Source organism: Harmonia axyridis, chromosome 1 (assembly GCF_914767665.1).
Source record: "Harmonia axyridis chromosome 1, icHarAxyr1.1, whole genome shotgun sequence".
NCBI classification, from domain to species: Eukaryota; Metazoa; Arthropoda; class Insecta; order Coleoptera; family Coccinellidae; genus Harmonia; species Harmonia axyridis.
In genome coordinates this window covers 52,035,954-52,051,690 of record NC_059501.1, presented here as the reverse complement: position 1 = coordinate 52,051,690, position 15,737 = coordinate 52,035,954, and the positions used below count along the sequence as shown (strand labels likewise).

At 33.8% G+C, this 15,737-nt stretch overlaps 1 protein-coding gene across 3 annotated transcripts in view; it reads left to right on the top strand.

Annotated features, from left to right (window-relative positions):
- The window catches only part of LOC123672630 (nephrin-like), a 516,260-nt gene that overhangs the window by 174,793 nt on the left and 325,730 nt on the right, over positions 1-15,737 (top strand). For all 3 annotated transcript variants that reach the window (XM_045606814.1, XM_045606833.1, XM_045606823.1), the window contains exon 3: positions 5,604-5,731. In XM_045606814.1, coding sequence (XP_045462770.1) covers positions 5,604-5,731 — 128 coding nt within the window. The remainder of the gene's footprint in view (positions 1-5,603; positions 5,732-15,737) is intronic.

Sequence of the window (15,737 nt, the reverse complement as noted above, 5' to 3'; positions counted from 1 at the left end):
CTAACGAAGGGAATTCTCTTTCTGTATATACATTCTGTTAAGAATAGAAAAAAATCATCATTCAAAAGGCTCTCTTGAAACGATACCTATTAATTTTGTTATCGATGAGTTCGCTATTTTTTCCTTATGCTCAAGAGAAATTTGGAATAGATATGTCATTCAGTTTGCTCCATTTTTTCTCTAATTGAATTTTTCATAGCGACTTCTTCAATTGATGAAATCCAGGAACGAAAAAAAAAAGTTTTTCAAAACTTTCTCTTTCTCTCAGACAAACACAGTTGCAGGAACGTTCATTAAAATTCAATGCCCCATTTAAATTTTAATTCTCCATGAAACAGTGCAGATAGCCAATAGCTTCCTCCACTGGAGGATTGAAAGTTTAATGACGACATTGAATGTTCCTTCAACTAGTCTTTTCTTCTTTCACTATTTTGTGATATGAGCTTTCGATTGTATTTCCAGGGAAAAGCTTCTTGACAAATTAATGTTCTATAATGTTGATCGGAGTGCAATAGATCAATAGAACAGTGTCTAGATCTCAGTGGTAGTATGTCTGATATGTGTGATGTTAAATGTGGTGTACCCCAGAGATCGGTCCTTGGGCCACTTCTTTTTATTATTTACGTGAACGATTTTGTAAACATTGATGAGGGCGCTGATTTAGTCATTTTTGCCGATGACACAACAGTACTGAAAAAAGCAAAATCTAAAAAACTTATGATAAATAACATGAACGAAGCATTTGATGTAGTTTCGAAATGGTTTCATAGCAACCAGCTCAATTTAAACGTAACTAAAACAAAGTTTATGTATGTTTCAATGAGAGATATGGAGGGAATTGCTTCAACTGACAAGGCGACGTATGATAATTATCACAACAATTCGAAATTTGAAACCCCATAAAATCATTCTCCGCCCACAAACACGTCTTCAGAAATTTGGGCGAATATCAATTATGCCTTGCCTGCTCGCTCCGGAAATACCCTATATTATTCCACTGCATAATGAACAATAGCCGCAATTTGGGAGACGATCCTGTTATTATATTTTCCTGTAGCGTTTCTTCGGAATAGGATGCTCAAAGAGATTTGGGAATTGGATTCGAGACAGAGGGCTTTTATTCGTAGTCTTACATTCGGAACGTAAGAAAAATGTGCAGAAATTGCGTGAATTAGGTAACAATGAACCCCTAACGTCGTTTCTTTCTCCATTCGGGAAAGTATCGCTCGGCGGTGGGTTAACAGAAAGATGAAGTAAAGAGATGGCCAATCGCATTCATACGGTTTTGAGGATGAGATCATTTAGGTCTTATCTACGAAAATAAAGGGAGATTTGCAGTACTTACGGAACCTTTGCGCTGACTTATGAATGTACGTAATATATTGAATAAGACAAAACTTCGCACAGAGAGAGAAATAAAATATTGAAATATTGTTTAACTTTATACCTACATGTTAAAAGTTATAATCAATCAGTGAAACATTCATTTGACCATACCCGAGACCATTCCATTCGTAAATTATTTAATAATTTATTTTGTGCCCTCAGAAAGATATAATGTCATTATAAAGAGAATTTTTTTATTAAGTGTTTGTTGGTATTCCGTAGAATATCTGAAATACAGAATTATCTCACGGATCAACCATAGCAGCAAACTGTTTAATAAGATCTCAACTACAAAAATAACAGATGAAATTGATAAAAACAAGAAAAGCAAGACCAAGATTCAGGATGAAAAGATTGAGCGTGGATGCAATTTTCATTCTTAGATAGATGACTGAGAAGTCCATCGAGTTCGGTTAACCACTGTTTATCTGTACGGTGATTTGAAGAGAGCATTTGGTATTGGAAGAGCTCATCTAACTTAAGTCATAGAGAAACTGCGAGAGAAGGGTATTCCAGAAGATTCTTTAAAGACCTTAGTTCAAATTAACAATAACAACAAAACGAGAATAAGAACAACCCAGGGATTTACAGCAGATATAACAGGAATAAGACAGTCCAAGTCTCATTCGATTCAACCCGATCACGGACAAGGTCATAAAAAGCATGAAAGAGATTAAAAGAGGATGCAGAATGCGACGGAGAGTAAAGAAAAGTAATGCAGATGACGCAATATTCTTGGCAGAAAATGAAGACGATATACAAAGAATGCTCCAAAAAAAAAATACGATACGCAAATATCAAGAAGGCCTTTGACAAAGTTCAATATCGTAAACTAATCTCAATACTACTTCATTCAGAAATCGACGTAAGAGATGTAAGAATAATATCAAAGAAATACCTGCGACAGAAGCTCAATGTACGCCTCGAGAACGAGACATCAGAGGAGTTCAACATAAGGAGAGGAGTGCGTCAGAGTTGTGTACTGTCGCCACTTCTGTTTGATGTGTACTCGGAACATATGTTTATGGAAGCACTGGACAACTTAGAAGATGTAATAATTATAAATGAGTAAATAGTGAATAACCTAAGGTATGTAGATGACACCGTTCTCATAGTCGATACTGCAGAGGGACTTCAGAGGAATATAGACCGTGTGGTGCATGCCTGTGTCAGATACGGTATGAAGATAAATTTCACAAAAACAAAGATCTTAGTAATCAGTAAAAGAGACATCGATAACCAACACATAACATTCCGAATCGAAAAAACAAGGGGTACATTCAATAAGATGCGTAATGTTCTCTGCAACCTGTCCCTCACTGCCCAGACCCGAATCAAAAGCTTGAAATGTTATGTGCTGTTGAGTCTTCTATATGCGGCAGAAGCATGGATCCTTACTCATGCTTCATGTAAACGCATAGACCCATTTGAAATGTGGTGCTACCGATGCATGGATTCACCACGTAACAAACGATATCATCTTACAATGTGACGGCGGAGAACTAGAATATCTCACTAGTGTCAAACGCAAGAAACTTGGGAATTTTGGACACATCCTGCGGCTCGGGAAATATCACCTACTTCAACTTATTCTTCAGGGAAAAATATAAGGTAAAAGATCAGTAGGACGCCGACGTAGGCGAATAACGTGGCTACGTAACCTGCAAGCATGGACTGGCATGACATTGACATGATTATTTGGAATGGCAATGAACAAAGTAATGTGGTCCAATGTGATTGCCAAACTTCCACCGAAGATAGCAACTTTAAGAAGAAGAGGAAATAACTAGTCACAGAGACCTTATCAGAGATATATGAATGCAAGCCAGCAAAGATTCAAGAATTGCTGAATATCTGAGACGAATAGTCGGGAGACAACTCAGAGTAATGTCAGAGTATATAAAACATTGCAGAAATGGCGAAAAAAAAAAAAATCAGCCGAACAACCGAAATGAAGATCCTGAGATCCATTAGGAGGATGATACTAAGAGATCAAATTAGGAGCGAGGCCATAAGAGAGAAACTCCAGATACATGGATATGGTGCGTCTTGGCAGAATGAGGAGACGATGTTGGAAAGAAAACGTGGGCAGAAAGGGAGAGCGAATGGACAAAGTCGGCTTAGGACCAAAAACCCAGCTCGAAAAGACCTCCTGGCAGACCTCCTAAAAGATGGTATGAGAGCTGGTCATCCGCTTCACAACTAAGACTGAACTCATAAACAAGGTTACTCTGAAGTTATAAAAAAGATTAAAAAAAAACTGTAATGGTAGACTTTCATTCGATGGCAATTTTCATCAGGTACCATCGTCTCAAAGTAAATATGCCATGACAAAGTGCACATACTGAAAACCTATTTGAACTTACTAATTTTTCAACAAAAAAAAATTTTCTTGAAAATTTCTGCACACCTGTAAACAAGATATAAATACCTTGTCAAAAAAGTACCGAATGACCCACTTTCCCTATTCAAAATATTTAGAGGGTTTATGGGGGATAGTACAGTGTGCAACAAAAATCCTTCAAAAATGCATAAAAATTTGGTAAAAGTGAAACAAAAATTGACCAGTTTCAGGATTTTGTTGCCAAATATTTTTCTTCTGAGAAAATGAATTTGTTCCATAATTTGACGCGCACTGTATATAAATATATAACTTCCGGTTATACCGAAAATATACTACTACTTCCTTATCATCACATAGCTTTTTTGATGACAATATAAGCAATATGCCCCACCTTGGGTAAAAACTCAACATTTCATGAGTTAATGGAATACTTACGGAAAAAAAGGTGGCAGGAGGACTCACATTTTTTTGAATATTTCTGCATAAATTTTTTTTTTCGAAGAAACTATTTTCGATTCTGCAAATACGGTGTATTATGACCCTATTCGCGCTATTGACAACAATTGAAATTGAAAACCGAAACGTTGATCTGAAATTTTTTTTTTATTTTGAATATTAAGTATTTTTTTACCTGAAAAAAAATACAAAGTATTTATATTTCATTAATCATTCATGAAACTATGCCAGTACCTCGTCTTTCGAGAAAGGATCTGTCCTCATTGCTCCTTTTCAGCCCAAAAACTGAGTATAATATTTTTCATATTATATGTGCGTTGATTTCTATATCCTTTGATTTACTGTATGAGTAGATTCAATACCTAATTGAAGGTGGAGTATTTTGAACTATAAGTAGAGACCGAAAAAATCAAGAGTAATATTCATTCCATAACAAAACAAGTGATAGAATGAAATTCAATCATAATGCTCAGTAATTATTATTAGGTGATGGAATATTTTGGAATTTGATCAAATTTGAAATAGAAAGAGTTTTATTCTTTAGCAGTCGAGGATAAATGTTATTCTATTCTATACAAGATGATGTATTTGCTTACAACATATTCCCCATTTCAATTATTTGGGAAATATAATGGATTCAAAAGTTTGATTCATGCCTAGTGATATTATTCAATAATTTCAAAAAAGATTGCTTAGAAATAAGCGTAAATAGACTTGTCATTTCATTGTCAGTAAGTAACCATAAAAGAGTATGATATCGGTATTTACTCTAGTTTCTAAGCATACATTTTTGTTATTAATAAATCATATCAATAGACATGAATGAACTCATGCTTGAAAATGTTCATGCCTCAACCCGATCGAAATGGTTTGCATGTGTTTTCACGTAAATATCGTGATCATCTGGGTAATTGGTATTGCTTCCTTTAATGCAACATTTAATTCCAATCGAATTAATAATTCGATTCGTAGTCGTATTTTTCTTATTGACCGTCTTGACCGGTATTCGAGATCCGAACCAATTCAAGTCTTTCCGATTGCAAGCTTTCGTTTAAAACGACTCGTCAGACGACAAAAAAAATTATTATACCTATTGGAGTTGATTCTAGAGATGCGTTCTAAGATTGTTTTGCTATGTGCGCTCAAATTTAATTTGATAGGTAATCGAATCGAATTGATCGTTAGGGTATGTAGTTTGGAAGAGTCTTACATTGAAGGCAACACCATAATTTTCAATGAATGGTACATATTTTATAAGATTTCCTTACTTTGTTGACATTGTATAAAAATCAAGGAATGGAACAGAAAAATTGCTGCAATTTGCCGAAGGGACCCCCACGACTTTTTATACTTCACCGAATAAATTCAACCATTATGTTGTTATGGTGCGAAAATTCACCTTCGTTTTATTTTTCAGTTCCTCCGACGGGTGTCCAAGTGAGTGATGACTTTGGCTTGGTGAAAAATGGTATAACCACTTCGTACGCTGAGGGGGCGAGCTTGACCCTTACATGCAGCGCCACCGGAGGAAAGCCCTTGGCCAGAGTGAGTATCAGACAAGATTGATTGATTGTCTTGTACGGGGCTTAAAAACAGATGCGCTCTAAAACATACAATTAAATTTGAAAGAGATGACACGGTCGTGTATTCAGTTCACTCAAATACTTCGAATGACTAAAAGTGTATTAATAAGAACAACATTTCTTAGTTGAAAGTTTTAATGTCAACCATATTTGCTCAGAAGAATTTTGAACGAACAAGTAATAGAAATGATATAATTATTTCAAATTAGTTATACTGTTCATCATAAGATTGCTACTTAGGTAATCGTATAATAGTATATTCAGAAACAAGTTGCAAAATAGGCTCCTATTCCAACACGAATGCGAAATTCGTATTAGTGTTGGAATTGCCTTCTGCAACGAGTAGTAGACGATATTTTCTCTATTTCAGTCAAGTTTTATGAAATATTGTCGGAATTCAATGAAAAATTCAGATTCAACATCCTAGAAACATTTGTCAATACAAATGTTTCTAGGATGTTGAATCTGAATTTCCGTAATAGTCACACCAACTGCCTAAATACAATTATTCAGGCAGTTGGTGTGACTATTACGGAAATTGACAGATTAGGGAATTTGAATTTAAATAACACGTTTCGAATTTTGAAATAATTTATAATTACGCATTAAATTCTTGGATTATGTGTAACAGAATCGATCGAACATCAACAGAAATTGCGAATAATGTTGCAAATCATTTCACTATATCTAAATTATATTGTATTGACAATTGACGTGTCTTGAATTTCGATATTATAGGAAGTCTGGGTAGACAACCCCAAAACGAAAAAATAACTGAAAAAACAATGCTGTAATGAGCTCATTACAGCACTGTTTTTAGAACAGTAATGAACTCATTACGATACTGAAATATAGAAAAAATCTAATATTCTTATATCTGATATGTATAAAAAAAATTAATTTTTAATTCAATGACGTCAATGAATTGTAGATACCTAATCTAGCTATATATAAATTTTTCACATAGTATTAAAGACTATCAAGAAATAATAAGACTTAGTTTGCCTCGCTCGTTAGGAGAACTGAACGATATCATTTACAACACTTAGCGGCCAAGCTCATCATTTGATGAAAAATGTCCAAAATATTTTTCGATATATTTCAATTGTGTACTTTAGTCTGATTCACTTAATATCAATTTTTTTCATCTACTTCATTTTTCAAAAAAAAAAGGGAATCGGTCACTGATGACCGCTGTGCAATTTTGTTGGTGTGGTTCAGTGGTAATTTTGGTGGTTCTTTTTATTTAGATGAGTCGTTTTGTTTTACCATAATAATAAGATGTAGGATATTTTCCAATTGTTTAATTTCAACTCAATAACTCCACAACTTTCCAAAATACAAATTAAATGCGATGTGTATATGATGTTAATATTCCTTCAAGTCTGAAAATCTTATTCTTAATTAATAATGTGTTAATTTCAATCGGGAACCTCTGCTTATCGCAAAAAATGAAAACAAAACATATAACATATGAGAGTGTTCAACTTCATTCAACTCTCGATCAAAGAAATATATTATTTGCAGATTCTTACAAATTTGTAGGAATATTATTCCGACGTATAGTCAACGGTCATATTGGCGGTCATTCTTGCAAGTTGAGGCTCGCATTTGAGCTATGCGTCTTATTCGTCGTAATTCACTCAGTTGCTTATTGTAGGCGATTCTCCAGTTTTCTCGAGTTTTTTATGATGAGTGATCGCAGTCGACGTATTTTGGAGTTAGCTCGTGAAAGATATACTTTATCAGGTGAAGGTGAGGAAACCAAATTTATTTTTGTTCATGTGGTAATATTTCAGATTCTTCTGACGAATCAGTTGATGGATCTAGTCTCTGACCCATTTTTGTGTCCAGATCCGTACCTAGATCCTACATATTATCCAGATGATTCAGATTCGACAATAACCAATCAAAACAATTCAGAAATATCGGAGAGAATGTGGATGAAAATGAAAAAGATATTCAGAAAAACTCTCCTGAAAACCACTCAAATTGCATTACTACAATTTGTCTGATAATGATATTTGGGAACGTCCTTCTGTAAACCACATGAATTTCACTTTTGAAGTAGAGTCTGGAATAGATAATAAATATATACTAGTGGAATAAATTGAAGGATCAAAATAAAATTCGAAATTTTTAGCGTTTTTCAAATGGCTGTATTTTCGATAACAATGGTCGTATCTAAATTTGAAAAAAAAAATTTTGAAGCTTGAAGTTTATAGTTTAGAGATCTCATGATGAAAAAATTTTTCATGCAACGTGTACCGCTCAATACTGAAGAATACAGTATCTAAAATTTTTGAGAAATTTTTTCAGTTTTCATTTTTGGCATACAGACTTTATTTTTTTCCAACTCAACCACTATATGGATGAGATAACTTGTTCATTCAGATTCAATATCCTTTTTTCAAAATTTTTGTTTTTAACCATCAATATTTCACCAATCAATGAAAATTTATGGGATGTTTTGAAATCTTGAATGAATTCTGTACAAGAAGTATTAGCTATTGGATTAATTTGAAAAGTTGATAAAAAAGGACTTCCGGAGGCTTTTTGGATAATCAAGCGCTGAATTGAAAATATCGAAAAAACCATCAATTTTAAGTATGCGTTTTACAGTTCAATATCACCACAAAAATCCCAGAGAATTTCAATTCAATCCATGGAGCGGTTTTTTTGTTTCATTCGATCGAATTTTCAAAAAATTAAAGGATCACGCCTTCAAACCATGTTAGGAAATCAAAAATAATTATCAAATTTGCAAATTCGTTCTGAAAATAAACTGGCTTTTTTTAGCGTTGTGAGAGTTCTATAGATGAAAAGTTGATATATGCAATTTCTGAAACTTTATTTCGAATTTAATATGGTTTTTATCTTCATGATCATGGAATGAAATTATGGAATCACATTAGAAATGATATTGACATGTTGAATTGATTCATTTGGAGTCAAGGACAAAAAATTGAAAATGAAAAAAAATTTTTTTCTATTTTTAAAAATTTATTTCATGAATTTTGTAATTGTTCTGTTCTGTTATCGATGAAAATGCATTTGTATTTCTTTGTTTTGTGGGAGATTATGAACATTGAAATCGAAAATTGTGATCCTTTAATTAATTGAATAGAAATTCTCTGGGATTTTTGTGGTGATATTGAAGTGTATATACCAGGCAAAAAAGTGTGTGTAGACGAGACCCTGAGACCGTATTCTCGACAAGTGATCTTTCAGTGCTAATCACACTGAATGAACGTATACGTTTTGAAAGATCCTTTCCGCGAACGTCTGATACTAAAGCAATACATAACAAGACGCATTAATATGGCTTGAAAAAGTTCAAACTTCAAATTGATAACGGTTTTACATGGAATATGAAAATTTATATTCAGACAAGGAGAAATATGCGAATGTTTCAATTTCTACAAAAACAGTTTTGTTTCTGGCTGAAAATTTACTAGATCTAGGAACAACTATCATAACTGATAACTACTATACCAGTTCAGAGCTCGAAAATTGCTGTTGGATAAACAAAGGCTCAACGTTGGTGAAATCGTTGTTAGAGAAAATAATAGAGGAATTTCTGTTATAAAATGGAAAGGTAAGAGATGTCTTGTTTCTATCAAGCAGACATGGTGATGAAATGGTTGAATTACGCCAACGTACAGGAGCAATAAAGAAAAAACCATCTGCAATTGTAAAGTATAAAATTCTGGGAAGTCTTTGATCGATATTTCTGATCAGATTCCTAGTTATAATCCTTCTCTACGTAAAACAATAGAATGATATCGAAAAATTGCAGTTGAGTTACCAAAGGATACTGCAATTGTGAATGCACATATTTTTTACAGAAAAGTGAAAGGCGAAAATAAATCAATAAGTGAATTCAAGGAATACTGGGTTTACTCCAAGAAGGCAGTAGAAGATCACGACAATGGTGTAGTTGGTAGTTCGATGAAAAGTAAAATGAAAACGCACAAATTGTCAAAAAAAGAAGGACCAGCTGCCAAAACAAGAAGGTATTGCAGAGGGTGCTACGAAAAAAAGGCAACTGAAACTAGTAAATATTCAAACTACTAAATATGTCGTTTTCAATTGATTGTGTTTTTTCAAAAAAAAAAATGAAAGTAGCGAATCTGCTTCATGAATTTGTGTGGAAAGTCATACAAAACTAAGGGAAATTCCACAAATTCAGCGACACATTTTAGATTGAAGCATCATTTTGCTTATATGCAAATGATGAATCAGCCATCAAGTTCATCGAAGACTGGATGTAGAGAGGTACTAAAAGATGCTAGGGTTTTGTCGGCGTCAGATTTAGACGAAAAAGGTCATGAAACCATTCTAATATTGCAATAATTGAGTACTTGTTTTGAATTTTGAATATCTTATAAAACTACTTTTTTTAATTCTCTTATTTCAAGGCTACTTTGCCAAGTACATCAACAGATTGTTCTGATTCCGAATTCTGCATGCCACCTGCAAAAAAAGAAAGCAATCCATTTTGATGAGTTGTTTCGAAGGGATTCAAGTTCTGCAGGTGAGTGAGAGTGTTCTATTCGTTAAAAAAATGTTTTCAATATAATATTTTTTCCTTTTAGTATTAATTATATTATTAATGACAATTTTTAAATTGTAGAAATATGATGGAATTACTGAAGCTTTAGTTTATATGATATGCGAGGGCAATGTGCCACTGTCATGTGTTGAAAAAAAGGTCTTACAAAAGTTAATTTATGAATTAACAGCTAACAGTATGCTGTTAGCCCACTTTATAAACTTCCTTCCAGAAAAAAAGTTTTTTGTTTTTTTTTTATATTTCGAGTTGTACTTTATAAATTTGACCATTGTATAGAGATTATTGTTTAACAGCTATTTGTTTTTAAATTACAGGTAACTCATTTGGTCGAAACAAGATATGACACCATGAAAGGGATTATCATAAAAACTTTGGATGAGAAATCATTTTTATGCTTCACAAGTGACAATCTGATAATCATTGATTCAACAAGGAGTTTCTTAGTGTTGGCAGTACATTTCATTGATACAATAAAGGAATCATCGGTTCTTCAGAGTATCAATCTTTGTGCTCTGAAACTTTCTGAGATATGTTCTATACAGTTCATATAATGTGATAAGTGACAATATATATACCTACTCGGCGTTTTCAGACTCATGCAGGAAAGACATTTGTGAAGAATTTAATATTGACATAACAAAAATTGTTTCAATTACCACACATGGCGGCTCTAAAATTGTGGCAGCGATGAGATTGTTCGTAGGTGATGATCATAGGATATCGTGTATGGCTCACCTCTTGAACTTAACAGTTGATGGGATACCAAGAGAAGTGAGTGCTTTTTCAGAACTCTGCGACAAAGTGAAATGTATCGTTACATTTTTAAAACAGTCCGTGAATGCTATGGATCAATCACGATCTGAACATGAAGCATCTAGAAAAAACAGGGGGAGGTGTTGATATCAACACAAGCTGTCAGCACCAGACGGATTTATTGTTTGGATATGCTGGATCGATTTGTAAAGCTGTCTGCTCTTCTAGCTGAAATTTTAGCTACGAAAAGTTAATCCAACAAAAATACACCAGATATGGTTGCAAGTTCACAACTCCATGTGATCCGAGATATAATTGCTCTTCTTGATCTATTTAAAGAAGCGACTGAAGAAAGAAGTGGTAACAATTGTCAAGTCATGTTAAGCAATTCCACTTTCCAATTTGCTGCTTCAAGTAACGGATCAAGCAACTCCATCAACCGCAGTCGCGCTGAGTGTAAAAGAGGCTCTACTTAGAAAAATTAAGGAAAGACTTGCTCCTCTGGAGAAAAATACCTTTCTCTCTATAACCACCATTTTGGACCCTCGATTTAAAAAATCCATTTCAATTCTCCAAAAGCAGTGGCAAATGCTAAAGCAAAAGTGGGAAGTGAAATTCGTATAGAATATAGGCCAATGTTCTCCAAACAAATCATCTGAAGTCGACAAGGAAGAACCTAATGAGTCGTCTATTAAGAGCAGACATGAAATACGGTCAACTTCTGATTCTGCTTCACAAGAATTTTCAAATTATGGCTCCATCCATAGTGAACTGAAACAGTATCTGGACCAACCATTATTGGAGAGAAAGGAAGATTCAATAAAATTCTGGAAGAATTGTGAAAATTTCACGCCAGTTCTTTTAGAAATATCACTGAAGTATTTGAACTGTCAAGGTTCCTCAGTTGCGGAAAGAGTTGCCTCAGCGGTAAATATAGCAGTTCCGGATAATAGAAGCCTAATGACAGAGGAGCGCATCAAATAGAGAGTGCTTCTGATGTCCATACCAGATGAATACTGGTTTCAGTAAATTATTGATATTGAAATTTTTTGTCTTATTGATAATAAAAATAATGTTGAAATTACCAAATTTGTATTTCATTCTGAATCTTTCCATAAATCCCATGGTAAAGTTCACGTTTGCCAAATATGTATATCGATAATAATATTCATTAATCCTGAGACATATGATTAGGATTAGGACAAGCCATTCAATGTAAATTCAATCACACAAGAAAATTATCATTCGAATATTTTGTGACACTATGTCATGCTTTACAAAGCATTAATGATTTTATTTTCTTTTTAAATTTCAATTCATACAAAATCTGGCGTTCATTTAATTTCGTGGTCAAGAGAGTGCTGTGGAGAAATTAAAGTGGATTTTCTGTAATTACAAGTAGCGCTTAGCTTGTACCATATCATTAATCATTTGCTTACATACTTCGAATTCAAGAACAAGCTAAGCGCTACTTGTAATCACAGGAAATCAACTTCAATTTCTCCACGAATTCAAATGAACGCTCGTTATAATGGGGATGATTCAAATTTGTACTTCTTAGTAGTTGTGAACACTAGATAACTTGATGAATAGTGATTCTTTTCCTTCGACTTAAAAATAAAGATTAAAGGTACTGTCATAATTCCATTTGAAAAAATTACAGGTCTGCAGTGATCAAGAAAATCGAGCCTGAACATAATCGCCATCATTCCTATTATTCTCTTTTATGATAAAAAAACTTTATTGAATTCAACAGAATTTCCCCTCACGAAAATATTACATCGATATATCGATATTTTTACTCTTACATATTTCGATAGTGTCTGAATAGTATATTCTAAAACAAGTTGCAGAATGGGCACCTATTCCAACACGAATGCGAAATTCGAAAATAGTGTTGGAATTGCGTTCTGCAACGAGTATTAGACGATATTTTCTCTATTTCAGTCAAGCTTTGTGAAATATTGTCGAAATTCAATGAAAAATTCAAATTATACATCCTAGTGACTTTTGTAATGTATCTTGGCAGTTGGTGTGACTGTTACGAAAATTGACAGATTACGGAATTTGAATTTGAATCGTACGTTTCGAATTTTTGAATAATTCAAAATTACGCATTAAATTCATTAATTATGTCTGACGAAATCGATTTAACACCCCCAGAATTAAGAGATATTGCGAATAATGCTGCAAATCATTTCACTATATCCAAATTATACATTATATTGTCAATTATTGACGTTTGTTGAAATTTGATAGGATTGGAAGACAGTAGAGACAACCACAAAACGAAAAATATAACTGAAAACGATGCTGCAATGAGTTCATTACAGCACTGTTTTTAGAACTGTAATGAACTCATTACGATACTGAAATAGAGAAAATATCAATACAATATCGATAGTTTTCTGTCCTTTGCTCATCCCTACGGCTAGCTTTCAATTGGTTGCTTTCAGTTTTCATCTGGTTCTCAGCATTTGTTATCCTGGATGTATTTTTACCATAATCTATCCGGACTGATGGTATGTCGGTTGCATACATTTGTGCTTTTCTGGAGCGGGACTCAATAATTTCGGTAATATATCCAAATGGCACCATTCACCAGACCTTTGGACACATATACATTGTGGTGCAGAATGATTTTTGGATCCAAAAAATATTTCTAGCTCCCATCGTTACATTCCAGTCTTGTTAATATCGGAATATGATAAAATATTAATTATTGAAATCAAAATGGTATACTTGAACTAGTTTTCTTTACCTTAAGCTGAGAGTTATTTTTCGTGAGGCATTTAAGTAAAGATTGTTGATATTGTTCATCGCGACGGAGAATGTTAGATTGTTGATATGGTTCCTTTATTTTTCCTGTTACAATAATTTTTATAATCATTATGAAAAGAACACGGACTCGTCAAGTGGACTTTTGTGAAATAATATCACTAAGTCGTCATCAAAAAAGAAGATCGATCAGCTCAACGTATTTTATGGTGAGGATTCCATAGAAATTGCGAACCCAGCACATTCGAAATGAATGTGATGATTTTTGATGCAACATGTTCCCCCGGTTAAGCACAATATGTCAAAAACAAAAATGCTAATGACTGCATAGATCAATATCCAAAAGAAAACAATGCCACCATACATAAACATTAGGTATGTAGATGACTACATCGATAGTTGCGATAACGAAGAGGAAGCTTTAGAACTCATCCAAAACGTGATACATGTACACAAAAAGGGAGGATTTGAAATTTGTAATGGGCTCTCAAATTCAATTCAGCTATTACCCGAAAGCTTACGACTACAAAAAATCAATAACTTCAGTAGTGATACGCAGTTACCAATTGAACGTATACTAGGTGTTCAATGGGATGCAGAGAGCGATGAATTTACATTCAAATTGAACCTTTATTTTTGATTTTGCTGAAATTCCCACTTCTTCGACCGATTATGTCGATATTTGATCCGTTTGGTTTTATAAATCATCTCGTCATAAAGGGGCGAATGATATAACAAGACTTATTTCCAAAAGAACCTTCAGGAAATGAAAAATATGGTTACAAGAAGTGAAGGAATCAGTTTCGAAATTATGTGTCTTCGATGTGAGAAAATCGGATGAAGAAAAAAAAATTCTTCATCGTGGCAAATTTGACCTAAAACGTCACTCATTATAGTTAGCGAATTTTAAATATTGAACCAGCTGAAAAAGACTTTTGAAAGACATTCAGAAGTTAAGTTGCAGACGTCAACACGAGCTTTTCGTAGATCAGTAGATTCTGCTCCCCGTATTTTAGGAATGACTTGACGAAAATTTTCATTACGTGCTTCTTTTTTTGGGATTCTTCTGATCTTAATTCTTGCATGCGTTTTTGAGCCTTGTTCGTCTACATTTTTTATTGAGAGGTGTTTTCATGGTTGTCATGATTTCCCCTTTTGCGATGTTTGACGTTTTAGGTCATCGCTTTCAGAGTTTTCATATTGGTTTTAATTTTGCTTTTGCAATCTTCTCTTTCTTTGTGTTGTTGTTTCGTTGTGGTTCATATTGTTCCAACGAGTAGGTACCCAAAAAAAAAATCCGTCGATCTTCCTAGAGCTTCGTTTGGAAGGGTAAGGTGGTACGTTCACGACATCATTACTCTGATGCTACTCACTTCTTCGTACGGCCTCACCTTGACTTTTTTGTTAAGGCATATTTGCCGCTTATTTAAGCTTGGAGCTCACTTGTCCTTAACGAAACAGGGTTCCGAGTTTGGATTCAGAGCTTGCTTTATCTTAGATAGGTTGGAGACCTATCATAATGAAGCCCATCTCGCTAAAAGACACAAGTTATTGTTTGACACCAATATTGCCACTAACCGAAAATTTTTCCTTTCGTTTTATACCCATATTATAACAGTGCACAAAAAATAATTATTTTGCACCTTGAAACATTTGCTATATTGAATTCTTAATGACGTTGATTTATTCGCAATACTCTTAGTGAACCCTTTCTTCTAATATCGTTATCATAGTGATGCACAAAAAATAACGTGTCGGTCATCTTGTAGGTATATCGTCCGCCTACCTACTTTCCGTATTTTTTAAAGCAAACCCATAGTACGGTGGTTCACAAAAAAAACCAGGCTATTATCAAGTACTG